This window comes from Mesoplodon densirostris, chromosome 18 (assembly GCF_025265405.1).
Source record: "Mesoplodon densirostris isolate mMesDen1 chromosome 18, mMesDen1 primary haplotype, whole genome shotgun sequence".
Lineage (NCBI taxonomy): Eukaryota > Metazoa > Chordata > Mammalia > Artiodactyla > Ziphiidae > Mesoplodon > Mesoplodon densirostris.
In genome coordinates, this window is record NC_082678.1 from 8,985,034 (window position 1) to 9,001,619 (window position 16,586).

At 56.2% G+C, this 16,586-nt stretch overlaps 1 protein-coding gene across 2 annotated transcripts in view; it reads right to left on the reverse strand.

The window, feature by feature from the left end:
* Window positions 1–898: 898 nt before the first annotated feature.
* PLEKHM1 (pleckstrin homology and RUN domain containing M1) overlaps window positions 899–16,586 on the reverse strand; it is a 49,519-nt gene continuing 33,831 nt past the window's right edge. For both annotated transcript variants that reach the window (XM_060082107.1, XM_060082106.1), the window contains exons 8-13: window positions 14,904–15,827; window positions 12,475–12,620; window positions 8,933–9,126; window positions 4,581–4,644; window positions 3,894–4,051; window positions 899–3,131 (exon numbers count right to left, since the gene is read on the reverse strand). In XM_060082107.1, the coding sequence (XP_059938090.1) occupies window positions 3,020–3,131; window positions 3,894–4,051; window positions 4,581–4,644; window positions 8,933–9,126; window positions 12,475–12,620; window positions 14,904–15,827 (1,598 nt within the window). In that variant the 3' untranslated portion in view covers window positions 899–3,019. The remainder of the gene's footprint in view (window positions 3,132–3,893; window positions 4,052–4,580; window positions 4,645–8,932; window positions 9,127–12,474; window positions 12,621–14,903; window positions 15,828–16,586) is intronic.

The window sequence follows — 16,586 nt, forward strand, 5'->3', positions numbered from 1 at the left end:
TCCCTTGAAGGCTGAGAGGCATCTTCAAGGACAGGAAACTGCAGACCTGAATCTTTCAGTCCCATTTTCCTGCAACCTGATTTCCCTGGGAATTAGTCTGTTTCCTTCTTCTGTCTTTACAGTGGGCAGTGGCGGGCTTCCCCCTGCAGGCGCCCCCCACCCCCACCCCTGGGACTTCTTCTGGAACTTCAGAGGAAAGTTGGCAGCCAAGTAAAGGCCACATTGAGCCCTAAAACCATGAGCCCTGAATCGGGCTCTGCTCACAAACCTTTTCTTCCTGAGCCCCTTCTCTTGCCTTGAATAACCCTGTGGGAAATGGTTTCACATGTTCCAGTGTCAGAAGTCTGTGCTTTGACATTTAAGGAACAGGAAAGAAGCCATCACGGTGGGATTTCAGGCATTAGCTTCATTAGTTATATGAGTGTATGTAAGTAAAGCTCCCCCAAAGGCCCTGAAATCCTATCCCACGGTGGGGGAAGGGGGCTGACTCCGGGGAGAGGCAAGGGTCGGGGGTAGACTGAAGAATTACTTCCCCTCTTCTCCATGCCCACTCCTGGCACACAAGCCCCCTGCTTGCAAATGTTTACCAATAACCACCCTCCTCCTGCCCTCCGTTGCCTACGGTTTGACTGACAAAGAGAGCAGGGGCGGCTATCAGATGGTAACTGAGGGCCTGTGGTCTCCCCCAGTCAGCAGCAGCATTAAGATTCAGAAACCAGGGACTTCCCTGGCGGTCCAGTGGTTAAAACTCTGCGCTTCCACTGCAGGGGACCTGGGTTCGATCCCTGGTCTGGGGAACTAAGATCCTGCATGCCAGGTGGCACGGCCTAAATAAATAAATAAAATAACCAAATTACTTATTTAAAAAAAAAAAAAGATTCAGAAACCAGACCACAGGTTAGAAAGATCAGGTCTTTACTGCAAAATCATTCAAAAATCACACGCAGCAGTTCCTTCGGTACATTGCAAAGCACTTCTCAGGGCCAGGGCCCCTCACTAGAAACAGTTTATTGCATAAAATGAAATTTTAAAAATAGTGTGGGCACTACTGAGGTTCACATCAGCTTCCCATTGGAGGTGAGGGTGTTAAAAGTCAACTCATCTGAAAGCATCAGCAGCTTTTTGGTATGGGGGAGGGTCAGCTCTAATGCTGCTTACTGATCTCAGGGAGGGCGGGGAGTGGGGCGTGCCAGGCCCCGCCAGACCAGAGTGAGCTCCTCCAGGGCCTCACTCCTGCTGCCTGCTAGGGACCTTCTGGAATACAGAATATACTCACAGGCCCGAGGAAACAGGGCTGGGCTCAGGCGGTGCTGCCCACCCCAGGCCCACTCAGGGATCTGGACCAATTACGGCTCTGATCAGGCTGTGTTTGTGGTGGAGCATTAATGCTGGCTATGGGGGGTGGGGATGGGGGTAAGGATCCACTTTCTTTGGTGCGCTGGGCACAAGTGTGCACCATCTTCCGTGATGGGGACAGAGAAGCTGTGTGACAGCCCCCTCCCCCATCTGCCTACCACCTCCTCGATTCTATTGCACAATTTATCCAGCTCCACAGGGCCGGGCAGGTGACTCAGCAGCCAAATCAGCCCAAGGGAGAGGTGGGAGTAGGTTCGTATCTTGACAGTGAAGGCGGATCTCCACCTGAGGCCCCCAATCCAAGCTGAGTGCAGATAGGATGGCCAGAAGACCCCAGGGCTGAGTGGGGCCTGCTGGATCCAGGAGAGGTGGGGGGGAGGCAACAGAGAAATCATGCCCAGATTTCACCCCCCAACCCCAAGGGTCTAAAGATCACTTTGAAAACAATTCCAGGCTCCACCCCAAGACCCCTTCAAAAGGCAATTGTGCTCCAGTGAAATTTTCCAGTCTCTCGGCAGCGCCCCTCCTGGGCCGGTCCAGCAAAGCTCTGTGAACTCTCATGGCTTTGTAAACTGAGGCTGAGCATCCTTCCACGAGGGTGGCTTCTCCTGCGTGTCCCTGCACATCTCAGCAGCAGGGCTGACACTCTTCGTGGAAGGACGAGGGCCACTGTTCCACGGTGGGGACCCAGCCTCCCTCTGTCCTGGTGGGGGTCAGTCAGGCGGGGATGCATTCCTGCGTCGGCAGCAGTCCTCCGCCCGTCTGGCTGCTTGTCCGTGGTAGGAGTGAGGAGGGCAGGGGGCTGGGCTAGATGACGACCCTTCCCTGGACCAAGGAAGGCTCCAAGTGCTGACAGTGCTGGTTCTGAGTCATTCCCCTCCTCCTGCAGGACCAAGATCCCGGGCTATAGGAGAGCCAGGGGCTCTGACACGGAGGAAGTGATGGCCTTTTCAGGTGAGGAGGGGGCGGGGAGCAGAGAGGAGAGGAAGAGGAAACACATGGTCCTCAGGACTGAGCCTGCCTGGCCCCCCGGGGGTTTGGCACGTTGTACAGGAGCTGTCGGCAGCGAGCGCTTCGGTAAGGGGGAAGGAAAGGCACCCGCCAGCTGGCAGGCTCTGTCCTAGGGGGCCTGTCCACCAGCCGCCACCCACCTACAGGCCTGGCCTGAGCGGTTCCTGCACATCTGCTCAGGGTGAGAGTGCCTGGATTTCTTGGGTGACTTGTGGAGGGTCAAGAATAAAAAAATATTTTCTGTTGAAATATGAAGGGAAAAAACCCACCTTAAAAAAACTAGGCCTTTTCATCAGGAATGTGGAATCGAAAATGCTTCCCAAGTCTTATTTCCACAGTGTTTGAACAGCCCTAACGGAGATGGTGCGTCAGTGAGGGGATCCGGGCCCATTAGTGCAAAGCCCCTCTCCTCCCGCATCCTCGGACAGGGGCATCTGCTGGTGTCCCGGCCTCCTGGAGCAGATGGGTGGGGGGCAGGAGGTGTCATCAAGAGCTCCCAAGGCTCCCTCTCATAGGCTCATGCTGTGGTCACATCCGAGAGTCTTCCTGACAAGGGAGACATGTGTGACACCTTGAAAGTGTGACCCAGGCTGATGGCCAACCCGGCTGGGATGGCGGAGCCCCGGGTCCCGGGGGGGGACAGGACACGGGGTTAGGCGAGGGTGCTCTGTTGCTGGTACTTGCGCCGGCGGGCACAGCGGGGGCAGCCCTGCTTCGTCACGGCCTGACAGCTCTGGTGGAAGACGGTCTTGCATTCGCCACACCTGGGAGAAAGCAGCAGGCACTGCTGGGACCGATGGGCCTCCCGGGGCTCGAGGCTGGTCAGTGTTCCTGACGGGGGCCTGCCACCCACGGCACATGGCACTGCCTCTCCGTTCTGGGACAAAAGGTTCTCGCCACAGTGCTTACCCCTAAGCCCTGCAATGCACACTGATACTCTGTATTCTATTTCCCTTTTTATAAATACTGCTGAGACTCACAAAACGATTTCTTGCCTATGTTTCAAACACTCTGCAGTTTAAAAAACTCAGCCCCAGGTCTGTTCAGAGGTCAAATCCGGGTCCGGGGACACCTACGGAAAGTGAATGAACGCTCCCACCATTCAGTTTTCCACTCCCACATGGGTTGGAATGGAGGTTTGGTGGATGAATGTTTCCATTTAGAGGCTTCTGATAATGAGCAATAACTGGGGACAGGAACAATTGTTACAGGGGCAGAGGCAGTGGCAGGTACCACCCGCCAGGTGCCCGCTTTATGCCCGGCCTGTGCCAACACTCCAGGCCAGAAACTCATCCAGTTCCTCCTCCACCTGCTCACAGAGGACAAAACTGAGGTCCTCCCACCGCAGCTCAAAGAGGCAGCGGCCACCTCTTCTCCAGAAACGTGGATGGCTCGGTGGAGGCAGGGAGTCCTGTGAGGGCTCGTCTTGTCCCCCTCCCTGGGCACCAGGCCTGCCGCCCGGGGACTCCGGGGGGGCCGGGTGGGAATGGGGGTGGGGCGGGGTGGCTGGCTGAGGGTCCGCGTACCTGACTGTGGTGTCAAACTCAAAGGGGAAGATGATGTCATGGTGGTGGCAGATCTGGCAGATGAAGCCACGCTGGGTGCACAGGTCGCAGTGGTAGACGTGCTGGGAGGCAAACTCGATCAGGGACTTGAGGAATCCTTCATACACCCCGTCCGCGATCTGTGGAGGGCAAGCGCGGGCCACTGGGCCTTTTAAGCAGCTGTGCCGAGCCCGAGGCCGTCCGCAAGACGTGGTCTGCTGCTGCTCCTGGCACCCTGCCTGAAGAACTCCTACCCCAAGAGGAGATTCCTTCCACTTGGGCAAGAAAACCTCCCGGAATCAGGCCGAGCACGTGCAGCCCTTGCGCACGGAGGAACCCACTGTACCTTCCCTTGAGGAAAGGAACGTCCCAAACCCTCATCCCTCCCTCTGCCCTCCCTGCCGGGGAGGAGTCCAGACGCAGGGAAAGGGCTGAGCCCTGTGATCCTGTGCTTTGCTTCGGAGCCTGCTTGTCCCAGGGGCGCTGGGGACTCAGCCACTGCCCAGGAAGCGTGGACGGCGGGACACCCGCTCCGAGCTACCAAAGAGCTGAAGATGGCTGTCTTGCCTCAGTAAACTGCAGGCACTCCCCTCCCACCCCATCATCTCCCTTTCTGATTTCTCCAGGAATAAGGTCCCTCTAGAGAGGTCTGGGAGGTGGCATTCTCACCTGCTGGAGGTCCGCGACACTGTACTTGTGAGGAGACTCCAAGAGATAATTCCTGTGGTTGAGCCTTCAAAGAAAACACAAGAGATTCCTTAGAAGGAACCTGGGCCAACCTGGGTTTGGTTTCATTCCCTCAGTGCTGCTGACCAGGCATAAACAGCTCCCGCCTGGGCTTGGGACCTGGGCTTCCAGGTGACAAGCTGTTGGGACCTTGGGCAAGTTACTTAACCTCTCTGAACCTCAGGTTTCCTCACCTGAGAAAGAGAGCTGTTCTGAGGATGAAATAATTTATTTAAAGCATCTGGCACAGTGCCTCGTACATAGTAAACAAGGAATAATTATTAACCACAGTTGATAACACTGCATTGTATAATTGAAATTTGCTAAGAGTATAACTCAAATGTTTTCTCTGTCTCTGTCTCTCTCTCAGACACACACACACACCATGTATATATATAAAAATATATAAAATATGTGAGGATGATGCATATGCTAATTAACCAGATGAGAAGAATCCTTTCACAATGTAATCATATGTCAAATCATCACAACATACACTTTAAATGTCTTACAATTTTGTCAGTTATACTCAATAAAGCCGCAAAAATTTTAGTTTGAAGATATAAAAAAATAAACATCTACTTAAAAAATAATAATGATGAGGATGACGAGGAAAGCTAACGCTTGGTACCAGGAATGGGACTAAGAGCTTTATATATATTAACTCACTTAATCTTCACAAGACTCCTGTGAGGTTGACACTATTATAACCCCCATTTTACAAGAGGAAATGGAGGCCCAGAGAGGTTAAATAACTTGCCTGTGGTCACACAGCTAGTAAGTGGCGGAGCCGGAGTCTGAACGAACGCAGGAGTCTGGCTCCAGAGCCTGCATCCTTTCCACCCAGTGAATGCCTGTAGGTGTTAACTGTTGTCATTATTGCCACCATGACATACGAGGGACAGGGCTGGGGACAGAAATGCACAGGACGTGGCCTCTGCCTTCCTGTAGCCCCTGGTCTAGTGCAGAGACAGACATTCAAGCATCTGGTTTCGGTGCTATGGGAGAGGAGGTGAGACATGTCCTGAGTGCAGCAGATCCCATTTCAGAGGTGGGGGAGGGGGGATGGGGGAGGCAGAGGACGAGGGCTCAGCCGCCAACCCAGCTCTAGTTTCCACCTCACCAATGGCACAGATCCCAAGGGTCACATCCTGAGAGATGCAGAGGAAACACCTGCAGAAATTCCCCTGGTACAAAAACTTGTCTGGCCTTGCTGTGTGTCTGTGCTGGTACTGGGGTTGGGGGGAGAATTCTCCCAGTCTGAGGAAGCGTGGGAACCTGCCCCAGGATGCTCTGGACATCTGGGGGCGGGAAGGTGCCAGGCCCCGCGGCATCTGGAGTGGGTGCTTGGCTTTGCCCACCCCGTGGCCTCAGTTGTGGTCCAGGGGGGACCCCACCCGGGGCCGAGACGGCAAGTTCCACCAGGCAGGCAGGCCAGGCTGTGCTGCACGGGATGAGGATGCGGCCACTGTCCGCTCAGCTCAACATGCTGGTCTCCCCAGTAAAACTTCCAGCTTTCTGGGAACAGGACGCTGCCGTTTATCACCAGGAAGATGCAGGGGGTGCGGGGTGCACAGGCTGTTCCTGCGCCGGCAGGAAGGGTGGGGCTGATTTGGATGGAGAGTCCTCTGCCTGCAGTCGTGGAAGCCCAGGGGGCCAGCCAGGCCCAGGGTCTTCCCTACGAGCCCCCTACCCTGGGTCTGTCACACCCTCAAGTGAGGCCGTACAACTGTTGGGGGAGATGACGTCAGGGAGGAGTCCCCTTCGCCAGGGCAGCCCCCTGAGAGAAAGGGGATCCCACACCCAAAACCTGCCTGTTTCTCCTCAGCCCTTCCCGTCCTCTCACCCTGCACTCTGGCCGACTCAGTCCAGGTCTCCTCACCTCCTGGGCCAATTCCTACACCAGCACCCATGCCCCACTGCTGCTAAACTGGTCTTTCCTAAACCCCTGACTGAACGTGACCGTGCCTTGCTCAAAACCCCTCAACAGCTCCCCACTGCCAGCAGAACAAAATCCAGATGTCTTTGCTGTGGCACAGGGGACCTTCGAGGTCTGGCCCCTGACCCACCACCTGGATGCCCTGAGCCCCCCGAAGGCCCTGGCGAGCCATGCTCCTGCCCCGCCTCCATGCCGTGGGTTCCCTCCCTTCCACTTTCTTCTCGGCTTCTTTTGCTGAACCCCAGTTCACTACATACATGATGCCGTTTGTGTTGTGGCAACTCCGTTCTCCTGTGTGAGGACCGAGTGGGGTCTGGAGCATCCAACAGAACTGATGGTGGCCTGACTAGAGAAGGGGGATCCCAACTTTCTGCTCGACTCTCTTTCCTACTATTTGAATACTATCTTTGTAAAGAAGAGAAAGAAAAGCACTTTCTCTTTTGAAAAGAACAAAAGAAACGAACTTCACAAACCCTCAGCTGATGCCACCTCGTCCGGGAGCTCCCCTGGCCCTCCCTTCCTTCTTCACGGCACACGCCGCCCTGACCCAGGGCCATCTGTCCACCTGTCCCTGTCCCACCCCAGACACCGAGCCCCTCATGTGGCCCTCACCACAACTCTGGTAGGCCCCGTCAACACAGGGATCACTGGCCCATTTTACAGACAAGAAAGCTGAAGCTCAGAGAAGTGAAGCAGCTTCCCTGAGTCACACAGTGGATGCGGGGCCAGGCGGAGGCTGCGCCTGAACTCTTCCCCCCGCCCCATGCTGCTTCTGAAGTGGGACTTCCACAGGCCTGGCCCTGCTTTCTCAAAGGCTGGGAGCACCATGTGCAGTGCTGCTGCCCAAGGATGGGAACAGCAGGGCCAGAGAGAAAGAGGCAGGACTGTCCCCAGTGCCCAGGCAGGGCAGCCCGGACAGGCCAGTAAGGCTGCTGACCAAACAATCTCAGCCCGGCAGGGATGGGTAAATGAGGCCGGCACCCAGGACCCACCTTACAGGCACCTGGTCTTCTCAGGTCTGCAGAGAACCCTGGACTGGGGAGGGTGACAGGGTCCCACTTGACCTGAGCTTTTACCACCCTGGACAGGGGGGCAGGAGGGCAGACTCTGGAGCCCTGGGTCCTGGAATCTCAGGAAGGATGGGAGTGAGTAGGGACCCAGGCACTCAGCTGATGATGGAGACAGAAATAGCCTCCCCAGAAGCAGCCTTCTAGGTCCCTCATGGTGGCCCCCAAAGGGCTTTCTGTTCTTCTGGGCCCTGCGGAGGAGACCAGGGCTCAGCCGGCTGCTCTGGGAGCCTGGGAGGGGCCAGCCTCTGCTCTCTGCCTAGAAGACGGCTCCCCGCAGCAGTCTCTCCCTGCGCCGCCCTGAAGGGGACCAGGACTGAGCAGGGAGCCTGTCAGACAGGCGGTCTCTGGGCCAGCGCTGTCGGGAGGGGTGGCTGCAGGGGGAAAGGGGAGGGGCTTGTGAGCCGCTCCAAGACCTCAGAAACCCAGCAGCGAAGCCCACCTGGGCAGCCAGCAGCAGCTCATCCGCCTGAGCTCTACCCTCTTAGGGCCCCACAGAAGGTGTCACCCCTCAGTCCCGACTGAGCACTGAAGGGCCCCTCAGGCCCTGGGTACCAAGAAGCTTCTTGAAGGGCATCCTAAGGGTCCCATGCAACCCTGTCCTCTTGTGAGGATTTGGGGACAGATGCTGCCACAGCAGCAAAGCCAAGCCACCATGGGGTGAATGGCTGGGGGGAACCAGAGGAGCCAGGACGACACAGCCCTTCTCACCTCTCCAGCCTCCTCTCACCACATCCCTACCTCCCTCCTCACCCCCCGAATGGGGGGCCTTCATTCACAGCCTGAGCACACCACTCCTTCTACCTGCAACAGTCTTTCCTGCGTCTCCTCGCTTTCCCGCTCGTTTGGCAGGTCTCACCTTGGATGTCAGTTCCTCCAGGGAGCCTTCCCCACTCCGCCCTCCTCCAGGCTGGGTTAGATCCCCCGCCCCTCTAGTAGGACTTCCAGGGCGTCCGACTCTCTCCTCCAGCCCTCACTCTTGGTGGCAGCTGCTGCCTTACCCACCTGCCATGCCTTCCAGAGGGCAGGTCCACCTTGCTCAGCACTGGGGCCCATGCCCCAAGCCCAGTGATGGACCCTGAGCACGTTCTCAGTAAATATTTGTCAAACGAATGAATGAACAAATACACGCACATATAAAAGCCACTCCTAAACGCAAAGGGAAGGAGTTCTCCACCCAGCCCTGGCATTTCTCCCAAGAAGCTGCTTTTGCACTGACCCTGTGTGTGTGTGCGCGCGCGCGTGTGTGTGTGCGCGTGTGCGTGTCCATGGACGCCCAGGGTGCTCACCTCTTGCTCAACTCCTTCAGGGCTCCGCTTCGGCACAGGCCCAGGTAATCCCCCAGGAGCTTCAGCTGCTCCCGGCTCTTACCGATGAGGTGCATCCGCTCCACGTGCTCGTACAGAGACGCGTTCACCAGCTGCAGGTTGATGAGGGGCTGGGCCCGGATCTGTGTCAGGAACTTCAGGGCCTGCCTGCAGACCTGGGGACACCACCAGGCAGCGAGGGTGAGATGGGCGGGCCATGTGGTGAGCACCCGAGGGCCAGGCACTGTGTTACCCACTCACTCGCTCACGCCTCCCACCACCTGCCGAGGGAAGTGGTACCATCTTCATTTTACGGATGAGGAAACTGAGGTTCAGAGAGAGGAAGTGACTTGGCCAAGGTCCACAGCTCGTACAAGTCATGATGTGAACCCAGTTTATCTGACTTCCAAACCCACTCTCCCCCCTTGACACCAGCTGCCGCCCCTCCTGACAGTGCTGGGACGGAGGAGGGGCTGCTCCGGTCAACACGCCTCTCCTCCTGGGCCTCACAGATCCTTCCCACTATTTCCTGTCGTCCCTGCCCCCATCTTCCTGCCGAAAGGAAACAGGCACTACCCCGGGCCGACTCAGGAACCAGGTGACGGGTGTGAGTCAGGCTCCAACCACAGGAAGCTACGGATCAGACACAGCTTAACTAGAGGTTTCCTGAGCTCCCTCCACCCCTGCCAGCAGCACCAACCAGGGCCCCCCAAGTCTCCATGTGGATTTGAGTGATCAATCTTGGCCTCTCCCACGTGATAGGACTTTGAAGGTTCTACCCTCAGCCCTGACCCTGATGCCAAAGCCAACTACTGAGCACCTACTATTTGCCAGACGCTGGGCTAAGGACCTCGACCACATCCTCACAACAACCCAAAAGGGAAGGTGTCATCATCCCCATTTTACACATGAGGAAACTGAGACTCAGAGAAGCTAAAGTGGCTTACCCAAGCCACCAGAAGAAAGCAGAGCCCGGGTCTAAACTGAGGTGTTGTCTCTGCACACTTGGCTGCCTCACGTGCTAAAGAGAAGCCCCTCTCCCCTGCAGTCTCCTCCTTGCCGTGATAAGGATGGAGGAGCTGAGATGTTCTCCACCGTCAACCACCCTGCAGTGCTTAGGAGTTGGGCTATGGCGCCTGGTTCACCCCTTCCCAGCTGTATGACCTTATGAAACTTACTTAACCTCTCTGTGACTCAGTTTCCTCATCTGTAAAATGGAGAAAATAAAAGCACCTACCTCATGGGATAATTTTGAGCTTAGATGAAAAGAAAATCCATGTAAGCATATCCACAGTAAAGGGGAGCTGCCATCAGACTCTGTGAGTGCCTGTGTGGTCCCGATGTCTGTCCCCTGGCTCAGGGGGATGTAATAGGGCCCTCAGGAGACTGTTAGGCTGGGGGCTGCTCCACCAGCTTCCCCAGCATCTCTTGCCTCCCCCAGCAGCTGACAACTCCATCTTTTCCCATTTCCCAGAGCCCTGAGGAACCAGCCCCCAGCCAATAGGCAGCCCACTGGCAAAAGCCTGGTGGGTCCGTGACTCGGGTCAAATTGCTGTTCCCCAGCCCTTCCCACGACTCAGCCCCAGGCTTCTGGCGAGGCTCAGATGAAATACCACGCAGGAATGCGCGCTGAAAACTGCCAAGTGCTGCCGACAGGCATGGGCTTCGAGCTCCCCAGGGACTGTTCCTCCCCCGTGGGCGTGGAGGAGACAGACAAAGAGAGAAGCCCCAGGCCTGGGCTGACATCCTGCCAAGTAGTGCCAGCCAGACCTCGCACAAGTGGGTCAGCCAGAGTGGTAACAGTGGACAAAGGGCCCCTAACCCGCCGATCAGCCACTTCCTAGTGTGAATTTTCGTGTCCTTCCCAGGCCCGGGATCTTTGAGACAGCTGGATATTTCCTGACCTCAGGCATGCCAAGGGAAGTGTTCTAATTCTCCAGTTGGAAAAAGGAAGTGGCACCAAAATTACAGCAGTGAAAAGAAGATGGCTCAACAGAGGTATCTGGGTGTTGTAAACAGTGAGGGTGTTTTATGGCCAGAGGGTTCTTCCCATCTGTGGTGATCTTGAGGTTTCATTTTCTCCATGTAGTTAGTTAAATACTTAACATTGAGGGCAGGGGTGGGGATGAGGTAACCAATAAGAAAGCCAAAGTGAAGCTAATGTCTTTGGGAGGTTCTCACCCCCAGAGGGGTGGAGGTCAGGGTGGTACGGGCTCTGAGAACCATGTCTTCCCTGGACTCTGATGGGGACACGTGAAGACACCTCCACATAATGCGACAGCACGGCCGGCAGGCCTGGGTCTTGAGAGAAGCAACCAACCTCTTCCCGGTGTTTCTGTGTCTTGTCTTAGCAGAAATCTGTGCCTTTGGAAGAAAGCCAAGTTTGCGTCCCTTGAGGCAGACCCTCAAGCAAATTAGGGGCAGGTGAGGCCTCAGGGCGCTAATGTAAGGCACCATCTAAGTGGCTGGTGGGTACTGTCTCTTCTAGTCCTCACACAGCCTGGGGACAGACGCTGTTATTAATCCCCCTTTACAGACGAGGAAACTGAAGTTAAATAGTTTGCTCATGGTAACACAGCTATGTAAGTGGGTAAGCTCAGCTGAAGAAGAGGAAAATCTGAAGGATCATAGAATACATCTTATGCAGAAGCATTTGGTGAACATAAAAAAGTACCCAAGATGTAATACGAACTAAACAAAGCATGTTAGAAAGCAGTATGAGTCCAGTATGATCCCAAACTTTACAAAAAGTAGATGCAGGAGCTTGTCATCTTGGGGGTGGGGAAGAAAGGCTAAACAACTGAATAAAGACGATTTTGAATGGTGAAAAAAAAAGATGCATATGTAAAAAAAAAAAATGCACGGAAAAATGCCCCCAGGGAAAGTGCAGCCAGCTGGCTAGCCCATCCATCCATCCACCCACCCACCCATCCATCCATCCATACTCATCCACCTACCCACCCATCCATCCATCCACCCACCCACCCATCCATCCATCCATCCTCATCCACCTACCCACCCATCCATTCATCCACCTACCCACCCATCCATCCATCCACCCACCCACCCACCCACGCATCCACTCACCCACCCATCCATCCACCCACTCATCCTTCCATCCACTCATCCGCATCTATCCACCGATCTACCCATCCATCCATGCACGCATCTACCCACCTAACCCATCCACCCAACCATCTATATCTAATCTATCTATCATTTCCATCTATGTATCTAGTTGTTGGTGCTTTAAACAGTTTTATCTGTATCCATGGGGAGCTGCAGCAAACCATCCTCAGATTCCCACCTGAGGACCAAGGTAGGCACTGACAGAGCTCTGTCCAGGGGCTGGAGACCAACACCCAGTTACTTTCTTGGTCAACTCCCCCACATCACGGGGCCTGAACTAGTGACCCGGGCTTCCCTACAGACAAACATACGAACAGCAGCCACAAAGAGGAACGACCCCTCCTCTGTCACTCGGCAGCCCTGTGCGGCCACGGCAGGCTGGGCTCCAGACTTACCGGGCGCTTGGTGAGGTCCCAGTTGTGGATGATCCTGGCCGGGATCACTGAGGCATCGTCTTGATGGCAGATGTCACAGTAATAGAGGCCAGAGAAGGCACAGAGCTTGGGCCGTACAAACGAGAAGCCGATCTGCCGGGAGCAGCCTGGGGAGAAGAACAGGGAGAGGGTGAGCAGCGGTGGGGATGGAGTCAGCTCCTGAACGACACGGAAGCGGCCAAGGTAGAAAGGGCCCGCTGTCTAAGGAAAGTATCCATAGAAAGATTAAAAAGGAGAGTACGAAGATGAAAACCACCACCACTCATATTCCCACCAGTCAGAATCAACCCTATTAATTAATCTTTACAACAAAACACTGCTAAGAATTATCAGCGGCATTTCACAGCTGAAGAAGCTGATGCACAGAGAGGTCAGGAAACCTGCCCAGTCACACAGCGATTGAGTGGCACAGCTGGAGTCAGATTTGGGTGGGGCTGGTGTAGAGCCCTCATTCTCTTATTCCCAGCTGCCTCTCTTCACTGCTTGCACAAGAATGCCAGCCTCCTCTAGGTCCACCCCTCCACGGGGGCCCAGAAATGGAAGCCACGGGTCTCGGCAAGCAGGGCAGGAGCTGGGGACATGGGGCTGGCCACAGGGAGTGTGTGGGGAAGCCAGCCAGAGGCAGGGCTGTCTGGACATGGCCTGGTGCCAGCTGGAAGCCACAGCTGCCTGATACCTCGGGACAGTGGTTCAGGGCCAGCTTCAGTCCCTCTGCTGGAGGGCCCTCCACAGTGGGGCGGGGGGAGGTGGGGGGACCAGGAGTGGGGTGTGCCCAGGGCACAACAAAGGCCTGGCTCGAATCCTGAGCACAGGCCCTGCCTCCTACAGGGCCAGGGAGAGTCCCTTCTGCCTCCCAGGGACTAGAAGGACTGGTTCTTCTGCATGCTAGCTGTCTCATCCTGACCTTCACCCAAGTTTTGCAAGGTTCCAATTCCCTACTACTTGCTATTCTGTGGGGTTATTACAAAGTTTAAGTGGAGTTTTGAAAGTGCCCTGTAAACTATGAAATACAAGCCAGATGTCAGAGGTTGGTGTCTGCCCGGCCACCGAGCTGTGCTCACAGGCAGAAAGGAGGCCTGAGCTCCCCAGTTTGTTTGGCCGGCAGGCTGGCAGGTGGCAGGCGTGGGGAGAGCCACCCACCAGCATCCACATCCCCAGCGAGGGAGCCCTCCTCCCAGCCCCGGAGGCCTGGCCTCCTCCCTGCGACTGGCACCCACGTACAGAAGGGCAAAGTGTGAGTGTTAGGGTCTGGCAGGTGGGGGGCGAGACGTGAGCAGCAGCTTGAAGATACTTTCTGCAGGAAGTTCTGCTCTGCTTAGCTACTCCATCCTCCAGGGGCACCAGGTGCAGACCACTCCCTTCTAGATGCCTGAAGCAAGCTTTCCCCTCCAGTCCCACAGGCTCCCCCCCAACGATAGGCCAGCTCCTAGACCACGTGCAGCCGCGAGCCTCCCTGTGGCACACTCTGCAGCAAGGCCACCTCCTCACACTTCACCCGGAGGACCCAGGGTGATGGACGTGGGTGTCTGGGTTGGGAAGAAGAGCCAGAAATGGAACGTGAGCAGCAGCAGATCACGAAGCCCTGAAAGCAAGGGAGTGGAGAGGCCCTGTGAGGGCCTGGAAAAGAGCACAGGTTCTGGGACCATCACGTCCTCTGCGGGCTCCACCATCACTCGCTGTGTGAACGTGGGACAGGCACTTAGCAGCCCTGTGACTCAGTTTCCTCAGTTATAAATAGAGACGAATCCCTACAGGGTTGTTGTGAGGATTAAACAAGACAATCCAAATAAAGCATCTGGCCCAGTGCCCAGCACAGGATCTGATGATGCTAATGACAGAGCAGATGTACTGACGTAGAAGAATACGCATAATATGTTCCGAAGTAGAAAAAAGCCAAGTTGCACAACAAGAGTTATAGCTGCACCGTCTAAAACAGTGGCCACGAGCCACAGGTGCCCATTTACATTTAAATATATTTACATTCAAGCAAATTGAAAATTCAGTTCCTTCCACACTAGGAAGCCACATTTTAAGTGCCCAGTAGGCACATGTGGCTTGTAGCGACCGTACTGGATGGCACAGATCTAGAACATTTTCATCATCACAGAAAGTTCTGCTGGACAGCTCTGAGTAGTACGAGCCCATTTTTGTAATTAAAAAAAAAACTGTGTCCACTTGCAAAAGCACGCAAACATTTTTTGGAAGGGTACCATGCCCCTGCTCCAAAAGAATACAATGTGATCATGGAACGGCCTCATTTGCTGCCACTTCCCCGGGGCAGGATGGGGGCACTCGTGGGGAGCAGGAAGGGGTGCAGGGCCTAGAGTGGGAACCCCACCGCGGGCAGAGCAAGGCTAGCAGGCCGGGGCGGCGGGACGGCGACTCGGCACCTGCACAGAAGCAGCCCTGGGAGTCGAGGCCTTTCTCCGTGGGGATGGCCACCAGGTACTGCAGCAGGAAGCCGTTCTCCCGCGTGGCGAACTTCAGCACCTCCTGACAGTTTTCATCCAGGCTCCCACCGAGGGTCACTGCCTCCTCAGCCGTCTCCAGGTAGGACGCCAGGACCTTGCGCACCAGGTCCCTCCATAGGGCGGCCTCCTCAGCGTTCCCGGCCTGCAGCTTCAGGACGGCCTTGGCCGTGATGATTTTGAAGAAGGAGGGGCCCCCAAGGCTCGTGTCCGGCAGGATATCTCGGATGGTCTCGACTCCATGGCTGTCACTTAACATCTTCTCATTGTTCCTCACGCGGAAGCACTTCAGAGACTCCAAGGACAGGGAGAAGATACAGGGCATCCAGGTGCGGTCTGTGTACAGGTACAGAAGGGATTCTTTAATAGCGTCAGGCTCGGGAACCTGGGAAGAAGACCAGGCAAACTGCGGGCCCTGGGGGGTTTCAGGCTCCGAGAGCAGGTCCGAGTGGGAGGGGCGGCCACCTTGGGGGGCCTCTGGAGGGTCCTCGGGCTGGTCTGGGTACTGGATGGTCACCCACTCCTCCTCCTGCTGGGGCCGCCGGCACTTCTGCAGCGCCTCGCGCACACGGTCCAGCCAGTCCTCAGCTTCATCGCGGGACGAGGAGCGCAGGGTCAGCTTCTTGCCCGAGAAGACCAGCTCGAAGCGGCCGTCGCTGTGGGCTGGCCCCACGGACTCACAGCGCAGCAGAGAGCAGTTCTCCACGCAGGTGCGCTCCCCACCGCTCAGGTAGAGGCGCAGCTCCAGCGGGGAGAGCTCGCAGAAGAGTTCCTTCCAGATGCCCATGGCGCCCCGCCGCTCCACCGTGCCCAGCTTCAGGAGCCCCCGGAATGGGTTAGACAGCCCTGGAGGCAGAAAGAGGCGCTTTAGACGACGGGCCTGACCCTTCACCACCCAGGAGAACGTCCGGGGCCTGAGTCCTGTCCTGGGTGCAGATGACGTGACCACCGGGAGAACACAGGCCCGCCATGGGCCGGATGGGAACATTTTTTGAGAGCCTCCATTCCATCCTCACCCCAGCTGTTGACCTTGCTCTTGAATTTCACCGAGAGAATAAAAGCACTCAAACAATCACCTCCACGTGCCCCTCACTACCGCTCCCCCTTCCAGCATCTGCACCCACACTCTGACTGCCCCCGCCCTGTCGCCAGGGATGAGCTGCCTATGCTTATGTCTGAGGCCAACCCTCCCATTTGTGCATCTGTGCGGGGGTCCCCCCACCACCTACTCAAGGACAAGGACGTCCCTCCAGCAATCCTCCCTCCCTCTCCTGCGCTGCTGTTTCCTCCCTTCTCTACTGGATCATTCCCACCAGCCCAGAAACACACTGTTATTTCTCCCAGCTTTAAAAATAACCTCTTGACTCCACTCGCATCTCTAATTACCACCCCGTGTCTCTGTCCCCTTTACAGAAACCTCCCTGGGGAGGTGTGGGAACTGTCTCGGGTCCCCCTGCTCCCATTCCTTCTGGAATCTGCTCCAGGCAGCCTTCTGTTCCCTCATTCCACAGAACCTGCCCTTGGGAAGGCTACCAGGCCCTCCTTGTCGCCAAGTCCAAAGGCCAATCCTTGGTCCCCATCTGGCCTGGCCCATCAGCATCACTG